Source organism: Genypterus blacodes, unplaced genomic scaffold (genome assembly GCF_046128005.1).
Source record: "Genypterus blacodes isolate CSIRO-AG114 ecotype Tasmania unplaced genomic scaffold, CSIRO-AGI_Gbla_v1 ptg000027l_1, whole genome shotgun sequence".
NCBI lineage: Eukaryota > Metazoa > Chordata > Actinopteri > Ophidiiformes > Ophidiidae > Genypterus > Genypterus blacodes.
In genome coordinates, this window is record NW_027466840.1 from 3,177,469 (window position 1) to 3,189,624 (window position 12,156).

The 12,156-nt window shown below is 40.6% G+C and overlaps 1 protein-coding gene across 2 annotated transcripts in view; it reads left to right on the forward strand.

Annotated features, from left to right (window-relative positions):
* Positions 1-12,156, forward strand: part of nrxn2b (neurexin 2b) — a 372,419-nt gene that overhangs the window by 126,344 nt on the left and 233,919 nt on the right. For both annotated transcript variants that reach the window (XM_076143906.1, XM_076143905.1), the window contains one exon: positions 10,334-10,635. In XM_076143906.1, the coding sequence (XP_076000021.1) occupies positions 10,334-10,635 (302 nt within the window). The remainder of the gene's footprint in view (positions 1-10,333; positions 10,636-12,156) is intronic.

Genomic DNA, 12,156 nt, shown 5'->3' on the forward strand with positions numbered 1-12,156 from the left:
CATCTGGTCAGTGAACTCCAAGAAGGGAGAGGAGGGAGAAAGGGTGACTGGAGAGAAGGATGACCTGGATGGGCTTGAGGGGGGGTGATAGAGGTGGATCTTTACAGGCGTTGGTGTTGGAAAGGGGGAAGAGGGGGGGTGGAGACTCCAGCTCTTGGCTCTGGTATCTCCCATAATCAGAGCTCTCGTTAGGTGGGGGCTAAGGTGGCTCTCCTTCCTTTAAATTCTTGCCCACGGTACTGCAGAGACCCATATGTTTTTGCAGAAGTGACAATGTTCTTAGTCAGGGAGAGACAAAAAATAGGTCGGTTATAGTGCTGTCAGAGGGTGTGTGTGTGTATCCGAATCCAAATGATGACTGCTGGGTACAAGGGCGAAGAGGGTTTCAAGATGTGGGAGTTTTTCAGGTAAAGCTCAGCCAAAAACTCCTAAAAGATGAATTTTGACAACTCTATAACTGCAAATAATAAAGTCTGTGCAAGATTGAAAGACTTTTCTGGAAGACACAAGTCAGGTAGTTGGAGATTTAATTAGAGCAGGCACAGACTGCTGTCTGCATGTAGCACATAGGCGAGGCCTAAAAGGAGGAGTATAAAAGGAAAGTCACTTTCAAGCTCCACTAATATAATGGAGCCCTCCTGGGAACCAAGCAGGGGGGGAGATGTTTATTTTGGGTTATTTCTCTCTCTGTCTGTGTTTGTGTGTGTGCCTGATGTCATTCCCAATGAAAGTATTCCCTCTGTTCAACCTGTTTCAAGGTTGGGTAAAAGATGTGTGCCGTCACTGTATCCCATGAGGCTTATGTATTGCTTTGTTATATCATCACCCCACATACACATACACCCACACACACACATATAGTAGATACACACGTGCAGCCTTGGTGTCATATCAGTCTTGTTTGGCTAAGCAGGTTGTTCAGTGAGTTGTGAAATTGAAATGCAGCCTTGGTTATTAGATAAACAGCCTATCATCGACGCTGCTAGTTCACTGTCAATAACTACTGTAGCGTCAACTAACAACACAACTCATTTGATAATTAAGAAGAGCTGAGTATTGTGTATATTTGTGTGAGTAAGTTTGGTTATGTTACCAATGTCATCACCCAAGTGTGGAATATTCATTATTAGCATCAGTATAAATGAAAACAAGGATTCTGGTTAAGAATTCCACTTGAGGCTATGTAGTTAAATGCAAGTCAAGGATTTGTCACTTTATTTGTTTTGACCCTACATAGAAAAACACAGGATTGGAAGAGGAGCGATAAGTACCGCCTCAGGTAAATGAATGAGGTGATACTGCTTCATCTCGCTGCAGGAGAATGAGCGTCTGTATTGTTTTATATCCGTCCGACCAACTTCTGATCTTTATAAGGAGGGTGCGAAAGAAAAAGTTTGGGAACCACTGCTTTAGACGACTAAACACCTCCATCCTGTTTCTTGTCATGAAAGTTTAACCACAACCTCCAAAAATCTGTTTAAATACTGATTAGATATGGAATACTTAGGTGTTTAATTCTGTATCTTTTTTGAAAGCTGGTTTCACATAACTAGCCTTGTTCCACCTCAGTTGTCATTGATTTCCCTGCCTTTCTCCCTTTTTTTCTGTAATAGAAATTTTAAATCAGGGTGAGTGGGCAGCCCATGGAGACGTACACATCCATGTTGTGCAGCCTTTTTTTCTCACCTTGTGTCGTGATACTTTTTCCTAGCTGCTGCCAATAATTTCCACCTAGGTGTAAAAGCAGATCTTCCTCAGGCATTGGCACAGGGCTTGGTGGACTGTATTTTGTCTCATATTTTCACCCACATGTTCACTGACTCATTCAAACAGTGTTCTTCCACTTTTCATATCTCATGAGCTTCATTAGGACTCACAGAAGGGTGCAAGAGAACCATCCCATGGTTTGCCAGCCTCCTGTGTTGTTTTCCTCCTTGCTTGATATGTCACCCTTTTATTTCATATTATAAAAGTTATCAAATGGCAAATCCTGCTTTGTTGACTCCATACCAAAATCACCTGTCAACTTTCTCAGGTTATGTGTGGGTGGCTCTACATTTTTTCAGTAGCAGATTTCAGAGGTCAAAGCCTTTAGCAACAAGTTTGGCTCATTAAAACGTTTCCTTTACTTGTTGTTGAATGCCTGAAGAGTTCAACAAACTGCAGTAGTTACTGCCTGACACCGACACTTCCTCATGTTTAACTTGACCTTTCAGTTTTCGTTCCTAAACAGTCAATCAGCCTTTCTCTCTGCAGGAGCTGATGGTAACATTTTCCAATCCAATTTTTTTCTTTGAGTAATATCAAATGGATGAGGAGAGGCAAATATAATGCAATGCAGCAGCTTGTCTCTACCTGGTCATCAATATCTTTCATCAATGTCAGAACTTGTATTTACACCCTACAGTATATGGATATAGATGCCTGCCCCTTATCTGCTCTTCATCTGGTGGATTTTCTGCCATATGCTAACTGGAACACTTTCGTACCTCAACCTCTGTCACTTCTGTACAAAAGCATATTCCATCCCATCCTACTTAATTGCTCACCCTGTTTATTCACCATGTCAACTGCCACAAACTGCATCTCACATAAAGCCTCAAAATTCACTCCCCACCCAGAGCCTCTCAGAGTTCAGTAACAGTGCACTCCTGCAAAGAGCACTGAGGATAGCTCATGATCCCACACACCCCCTCATCCACTGTTCTCACTCCTTGCATTTGGTCGCAAATACGAGCTTGCTTCAAAAAAACATCATAAACTTCATTCCTTCTGCTGTAGTGGCACTAAACAAACTGCAGCACTGAAATGTTTATGTGTTATATGTAGATATGTTATATGCTGTACGTATATATGTATTTATGTAGATCTATGATAATGAAATCCCCCTCTTGTGACCATATAGTATAGTATAGTGTAGTATAGTATAGTAGTAGTGTTGTATTGTATAGAATAGTTACATGATGCTTGGGTCTCTCTTGGCTGTTTTGCCTTTTCCCTCACTCATTTTTTTAAGGATGTGAGTTAATTCTTAAGTATTTTCCAATCCTTGTAGTTCAACCTAAACTTCACCTCCCTCCTTTATTTTGTATCTTCTTTCCTCTTTACATAAATATAATGTCCCCAGTCACTTGGATAATGGGGGACAATTAATAATGGATGGTAGAGAGCGTGTGAGTGGCTGCTTCATCCACATTAACATAGTTAAATTAGAAAACACATTTTGTTTTCAAGCCCCAGTATACAGAGCTATTCAGATATGCTGATGTCGCAACGCCAAGACACACACACACACACACACACACACACACACACACACACACACACACACACACACACACAAAAGATGAAATGATTTTAAATCACAGCAGCTGTGGTGCAGATTGTGACGAGCTCAGTTGTGTTATCAGCCACACAGGGCACTGATTTCCGACCAGGTCTGAATAGATTGTTGGATGGATGGCTCATTTTCCAGTTGCCACTTAGTTGCCATCATGTTAGAAGGTATTATATGCCATTAATTCTGCACTTTCCTTTCATTGGTTGCTTCTCTTTCTTTGATGCCCGCATTGCACGATAAGTGAAAAGAGAATCAAAGTGCCATTATTTTTTCTTACATCTCTTCAATGATGGATTTGACCTCCTGTTTTTCCTTGCCTCCAATAGAAAAGTTGCTTGGGAAATAGGTTCAGTCTATTTCAAACATCCATGGCGCTTTCTGTTAAATGCAACATTGAAAACATGTGGCTTAAGTGCAGCTTGACAATAAGGGACTTGCATTGCAACAACTGAAGGACAGGTCCTGCCTCATTTCAAAAGGTCTTAATACAGTAAGTGCTTCACCCATCTTGCAGGCGACACACTGTTGGCTAAGTAGCCCAGCACAGGAGCCTATCGTTAGTGTCAGCATACTTGACACGTTCTTTATGTCCCGCTCGTACCCAGAGACCGAACAGCCCTCTGCTGTGATAATAGTCACCTGCCAGACACCCACAGTGTTAGAGAAAAGACATGACTGTAGGAAAATGAAGCATAAAAAAAGAGAAAAGAAGAGTGCAAAACAGAGTGTGAGAGGTGGAGGAGGTAGGAGTCGTGAGGCTGCTGCCATGGCGCTTGGCCTTTAAGAGACTACATGGATTGTGACCAAGGGCTGCTTTTTGTTAAGTGCACTTCATCACTACTTTGCCACTTTAAATTGGATATTGGCCTGGTCATAGAAAAAAAATGACAGGGACAAAGGGCTAAAAAAAAAACCCATTGACAAGAGTGAGTGGGCTTGGATACAGGGTGGTTTATGTGGAGAAGAAGTTCTCAGCCACTGCTAATGGTTATCTCCAGAAAAGTCAAGCCAAAGCTTTAAAGCTCTTTGACGTTATTGTAAGTTAATTAAAAGTGCTAACGCACCACGCTGACAGTGTTGGTAAAATGACCGAGCATTCAGGACATGACTTCAAAACAAGTAGCATGCAGTTCACTTTTGATTCTGCACTTAAAAGCACCATGAAAAAAGTCCTTTTTCTTTTCTTTTCCTCTCCCACCTGCACACTCCTACAGCGACCTTCAAATCCTGTCCATCAAAGCAGCTGCACAAGGGATTAAATTAAACACAACCGTGTGCTCTTAAAATGTGACCCGCAGCTACATTTAAAGGTGGAGAAGCAAAATGTAAAATCTAATCAAACGTCTTTATGCCAAGGGCCCTTCAAAAGCGTGTCGTCCGACAGTGTTCTCAGTCACGGGTTAGAGTAAAGTCTGCCGAGACCTTGTAGACATGAGTTTCTCTAATAAAGTCAGCTGGGTTATGGATGTGGTAGATCCATGTATACTATATAGATACATTTAACATCAGTATTATACAATCAATCACATCATTTCATTGGTTATTTATTTAAATTGTTACCTTCACGAAAGAAATGGGTCAAACACAATTTCATTCATTTTAATAGAGGACGTTTTTTAGAATTGCATTGTGAATTCATTCACAATCAGTACATAAACCTTAATGGGAAAAATCAGGTGTTTGGATCCCATGCTTAAGTATCAATAGGCAATATCTGTTTTAAATCTGGATATGGATGTGGTTTGAAATGCATTTTCAGATAGGAGTAACAGATTTGGATGCAGAGCCGAGTGCTTGTTAGGTTACAAATATGCAAATACCACCATCATTTAGATGAGACTGTGTTGATTCAGTCAGTAAGTAAAGAAAAGCCCTTGAATGTATGTACATTAGTCTCAGAGCTCAATCCAGCACAGTTCCACTTTTGCTGAAGTATTAATTTTGATTTATATCTCTTAAACTAATTAAGATATAGAGATATCATTGAAGTTACTATGGGGAGTGTTTCAAGGTCATTTAACAAGCTGGTTAGGATTATTATTATTATTAGCAGTCACACAGTACGGCTCAACAGGCACCTCAGACGTGGCAGAGAAAAGGTCAGTGTGCAACAAAGCACTTAGGCTCCCAGCAAATAAGCTGAGCAGGCGGCAAATTGTAGGATTTCAATCAATCATTGCATCCCTATACAATATACTGTAATCAGCAGCTGTGGCAAGAAAGGACAGCACGAGGACGATGAAAACAATGTTTCAACCTTATGCCCCCATGAAATGATGGATACAAATACAGCTTACTTAGATGTGGTGACAGGTCAGGGCTCGACATGGGGGAAAGGAAGTGAATTAGAAAGAGAAGAGGGTGAAACAGTGGGACCAGGCTGTTAAAGACTTGATAATGAATTGGCTCATCTTAATTATTTTGCCTGAGCTTATATCACATATGTTTTGTTAAGGATAGCTGACGGATCAGATTTATCTGTGAGGGAGACAATGGAGGAGGGAGGTTGCTGAAAGATCATCCTGTCTCTATTACTCCTCTGAACATAACCCCACCTTTCCACACCCTGACCTCACCCCACCTTCAAAATCTGCATCAGCTCATCCTCTCTCCTTAGCTTATCTCTCATTCTGTTCCTCCAGTTTTCACTTTGCATATTTGACACAAACAGCTGTGTAAAATGGAGCGTGTGCTTACAAAAGTTCTTCATCACTGCCTATTTGTTTAATTCTGTTTCCCAATGTTTTCCAGCATGCATGCGTGCATTTGCATGTTCTCCATCACTGCCCAAACATGTGATGAAGATGTTGTCTCAGCAGTTGTTTTTCCTGCAGTTCATGGATCTTTGCCTGTACTTCAGATCAAGCACACGATGCTATTTGCTGCACGCAGGCCCAGCATGCCTGCTTAAGATTCACAAAGCAGTATCAAAGCTTTCATATATTATAGACTGTACCTTTACTGTTGTGCTCTCATCTGACAGCTGACTCAATTCTCCAAAATTGCTGGATAGTCTTTCTGAAGACTGGCTGGCATTTCTGATATGATAATAGAAGGTGACTGACATGTGCTGTGACAAGTAAATTTCGCCAGCCCGGGGTCATCTTGGTTCTGGCTGTTGTCAGATACTACAGATACTGTCAGATAAATGAACCGCACCTGCCCTTGTCCCCAATGCAAGCAAACCCAGTCAATGGCACTGAAACCACACATGTTTGAGTTTCACTTTCTTCCTCTTTGCACTTGTGAATTAAGTGTGTAGCTCAAAGAACTGAAATAGCTTTGCAGGAAGAGTGAAGGCCAGCCGAGGGAAGGGGAGAAAAGGAGATTTATATGGTATGGTGTCTCAACTAAGATAGTCCAATAATTCAAAAGGCGATTATGAACGGTTATATTGATTGAATGAGCTACTGCATTGATACCTGCAGTCTAGTTATATTTTTAACCTTGTGGTCAGATATAGTGCATCATAGTTGAGGAATGATTTGTAATTTCAAATTGTTCTTTCTTGCTTCTCTGGAATTGAGAGGTTGACTGATGTAAGAGCACCATCCACTGTAAGTGGGGCTGGATTGGGTTCATAGTAAACTGTGTGTGACTCATTAAGTCCCCTTCCTTATAAAGCAATTGTTGGCTAGACTGTTTGCACTAAAAAAACATTAATAACACAGAATCACTTACAAATTGGTTACATTTCAAAAAGTAAGATCTATTTCACTATATTTGAGGTTATTTGAGATCTTGGCAGCGTCTGTGTCTTTTCATACCTCAGGCTGCCGTGTCCCCTGCTGGGCTTTGTGTAATAATATTTGATTCGGCTGTGTACTATAAATGGGATGTGACTGTAAGTAATCACAAGAGCGACACCAAGGGAGTGAGACGATTAGATCGTAATGTAGATGAAAGAAGAAAAACTGATGTATTGAAGCAGCTGAAGCAGTGTCAGAGGAAGATAAGGGACTGGAATTAGTTTATGTATTTGTATTGCAAGCAGGGATGAAGTGACCTCAACTGCTCTTTTTCGAAAAGAGTGTAGGTAACTTCTTGAATTCTTGAATTGATTATCAGCATGTTGTTGCAACGTGCAGTGTTTAGATTTTCTTTGAAACGGTGGCTTTAGAAGCTACAAGCTACTCAGGGTTTATCGTTTATTACTGCAGCCATATTTTGTGAATACACTCTGCTGTCTATGATTGATGAAATGAGTAACAACAACAGTATTAATTTAGAATTATTGGAAGCATTGAATAAGAGTATTGCAAGGTGTTGTGTTTGTATAAACTGAATTTCCCATAAGGCTAACCAAGAGCGACGCATGCTGGGGTGTTCAAGTGAGTAACGCTGTAGGTAGAATACCGTTTCAGAGTTCAGCGAGAGTGTGTATGTTTTTTCAAATACAACAACAGTTATAACACTCGTGAAATGTAGTAATGTGGCATTTGCAAAGCAACACTGTTATTGAAAATGGCTCAGCTACTTTCAAGCTACTTAAAAAAAAAGTAGTTCAGTTGGTAGCTTAATCCCAACATGGGTATAAGGGATAATTAAGGCCCACATAAAATTATTGATTTTGCTTACTGCAAAGCCAAACAGATGTGTCAAATTGGTATTTAAATATATAATATTGAATAATACATAATCACAAATGAACATTATTTAAACAAAATGGTTAGTAAAATGCTGCAGCTGTTAAACAAACACATTTAAAACATCTGGGGAAATATAGCAGTTGTTTAAAAAGAGGAGGCCTTTTTAAGAACACACACGTTCCCTCAGGTACATAGCATCAATTATTGACAAATAAGCATTGTCCACAAACACAATTTGAAAAATGTATCTGGTTCTTCATTTGAATTTCCATGAATGACCCTCAAGCTTCCAAAAATCAAATGATTGTGTCATTTTAAAAATGAAATGTCAAGGGATGTAGCCTGGCAATGTAATCAGGCTGGCTGGTGCTACAGTGAAAACTGTCCTCCCAGTCCCACCCTGTCTCTAGCTGATCCTCTCCAGCTTTATCTCCTCCTCTCAGCCTTCTGTTCATTAAACAGACATAAACAAAGGAAAGTTTTTTGTTTGTTGCGCGTGCCTCTCTGTTGCATACGGCTCAATCTCGCCTGACTCTCAGCTCATTGAAGCAATTTCAAGCTGTTTGTTGCTTACCGTTAACAGCCCATACTTTGGGAGGGGGTCCAACTCAATACATAATTGAAAATGGTTGCTGTGGTCCATTTGCCACGCTTTTGTTCTTCCTACATCAGCAGCGCAGCCATCGCCAGGAGGCTGCTCTTGTGGGATTTGCTTTTTTCTCTGTCATTTCCCCCCTCCATTTCTTGCTTTCTCTCTCTTCTTTGATGCCTTTTCTCAACAACAAGTCACACTTCGGTTGAGATTGCTCTAAAGTTCGATTTCAGCCAAAATGCGCTTCTAACTAGCTGTCTCTTTGTCTGGATGCCATTTGTTCCTCGCTTCCTTGCCCCAGCATAAAATGCTTTTGTTTCCACAGGAGTCCATGGGCAGCGTATGTTATCATCAGTTCTATTGTCCTTTAAACTTCCCATGCAACAATTGGCCTATCTTGCCAATGTTTTATGCTTATAACTTCACATATAGACATCATAGAAAAACAGCAAAGCTAACAATTGAAGTAGATACTTGTACTATTAGATTTATCACAACCCTTTCTCCTTACTCTCCCCGGGGAAAGGTATTGGAATGATTTGTAGGTTGGCCGGAGGGGTGTCGGTCTGTTGCCAGACAGAATGGAACTTTGGGATGAACTAGATTTGATGATTCACACATACAGAGGCCTCATTACCGGAAGCTGATTCTTCAATTCTGGCCGCCAGGAGGGAAAGGGGGGCTGTGGGGTGTAAAGGAAGGAAGCAAGTGGATTGTCACATGAGATCACACCTCATGTGGGAGAAACTAGTTGATTTGCTATGTCCCTGCTTGGGTTGGAATGAGTTGGGAGTTGGGAGAGATATTGCAGGTTTTTTCACATTTTTCCTCGAAAAGAAGCAATACATTAGAAAAGGATTAAATGTACCTAGATCCTGCAGGTAAATGAGGTCACTGCTGCAGCATTCATACTGTTTATCAAAGTATAGAGATAATACTTGAAGTTATAGTGCTAAAAGCAGCTCATCTAAATATGAATTACTTGGCGCGTACACTTGACTCATACAGCTGAATTGTTGTGATTTGATCTGTTTTGCATTCAACAGTCTCACTGTCCACACGTTGACATTAGATGGAGGTGTTGCTACTGAGTGTTGCAGCTCTATATCCCATTAGTGACAGAGGAAGCGCCGTCCCCTGCTCCTGTTTGACATGGTTCCATTGTGTGAACTGGCTGTTTAGACTGGTTGTATGTATTAAAGCTCACTATGGATAATGGAGGGCATATTCAGTTTAGACACAGAGACAGAGAGAGAGATAGAGAGGGGGAGAGAGAGAGAGAGAGAGAGACTGACAGGCATTAGCAATGTTGTAAACACTCAATTTTTCTGTTTTGTTGATTGTTATTTTATCCACTTTGTCTGGTCTTGGCATTCTGGGTCTTCCTTTTATTTTTTATTTTTATTTTTCACAGCCCAGACATTTGCTTGGCTGTGATGGAGAAAGATTGTTGTCTTTCTGCAACATTATTAAATTGCAGATGCTGTTGCTGCACATTGACAGTAAATGTGAGGGATACATTTTATTCAAGTCTTGATAATGTCTCAATGTTTTGCCCCAATGAAGCCTCTAGGATGAAAACATACATTAAGTCTAATATGTTTTATCAAAGAAAGTATTTGACATGACAATGTCTCAGCATGCAGCCGAGACAAATAAAACATTTCTTGAGCAAATTAAAGTTGGAGCTATTGATATTGTAACTGCCTCTATTTTTCTTAAACATATCTAACCTTACACAGAGAAGTAATGAAATATATTGAATGCCGAAGTACTTAAATATGAGGTCTTTTCCACCTTTCTCATACTCAGGTAAAGAAGAGTCGGTGGCCACCTTCAAGGGCAACGAGTTCTTCTGCTACGATCTGTCTATGACGCCCATCCAGAGCAGCACTGACGAGATCACACTTTCCTTTCGCACACTCCAACGCAATGGCCTCATGTTGCACACCGGCAAGTCGGCGGACTACGTGAACCTGTCCTTGAAGAGCGGAGCAGTTTGGCTGGTGATCAACCTGGGCTCTGGGGCCTTTGAGGCTCTGGTAGAGCCTGTCAACGGCAAGTTCAACGACAACACATGGCATGATGTGCGCGTCACCCGCAACCTGCGCCAGGTAAGCACGGCATTCGCCACGCAGGTCTGAGCAGGGCCTCTGTCTGATCCCTCGCCTCTCTCACTCTCTCTGCTGCTGCTTTATTTAAGGCTTCTTTTCAGCAGGCAGGGTGTTTCTACTCTCCTTTCTTCCCTCCTCACCTTCTTAACAGTTGGTTTCTCTTTTCCAGGTGGGATATGAACCAAAGACTGGGGCTTTTCTTTATATACCACAACCAAAGATCCATATCACCTGCATTTTCCAAGGGCTATCCATGTAAAGGCACCGTCCAAGCTTAAGCAGAAAGATGAGAGAATCTCAATCGTAGCCAAAATCTCATTTGTATACAATATATCATTAAGAAATAACAAGAAAATATGTGTTTTAACTGTTGCACCCTAATACATCAAAGATGGCATTGCTATTACATTGTTCATGAGTAGCCAGTGAAACTAAAATGTTTCACTTTTTTAAGAATTTACTCCCACTGCAACAGGTAATTGGCGTTTAGATCAATTTCACTTGCAGTTGCCCTGCTTTCTTTCTCACAGTCCTTGGTAATTGTAATTGTAATGGGATGGCTTGTCAGGCCTAATAATAGGCATCATAAGCTGCCGGTACTGCAAAAAAAACAAAAAACACAATGCGTTAACACACCAACTGCTTTTGTGTGCACCTGCATCCACTGAATGTTGAAAAATAAAACAAAACATAAATACCGTAATAACGCCCCCACACATTGTGAATGTGTGCTGTTGAATTATAGAGAGATTTTCATACTAGCCATTCTCTGTAATTTCGTATTGCTACAGTATTGTTACGTTTCACTTTGGTAATTAAGAAGCAGTCCAAGACGTTAGGAGCCGATATTTTACTGGCATATGCTTGCAACTAGGGGCAACTAGCCTGAGGCAACAAAAGGCCGTGATCATGCACATACACACAAAGTCAGGCACACTATCTCAGATACACACACACACACACACACACACACACACACACAGTTGGGTCAAATATGTTATGCTGTAGTGCTATGCATGATCAACAGAGTGAGTCTCGCTTAATGAGTTTGGGAGGCCAATGGACTTCTAAAGACTTGTAACATGAGCCAACCCTCATAACACCAACTGCAGCATAATGGCCATTAGGAACATGATAAACATGTATACACACACATACAAACACACGTACACACCTATGTACACATTAGGAGTGAGCCACATTTGTGATTTATCTTTTTAGTTGTCATAATAGCATTACAACTCATTCAGAGTTAAAGATGTCATAACTGTATGAATTGAAGTTGGAGCAAGCCAGTTTTCTTTTAATCCATACGAAGCAATATTCATGGTAATGGTTAATAATCATAATAGTTGTTGCACTCCAAACAAACAAACAAATTAAAACTATTTTAATTGTTATTTGCTTGAGAAATTAAACCATTGTCTGGTTTTTAGTTTTGCGACAGTCAATTAAATGTGAACAAAAAAAAATAAAAATGATATGTACGGTAGATTGATGTGAAGCTAAATAAAACAACGC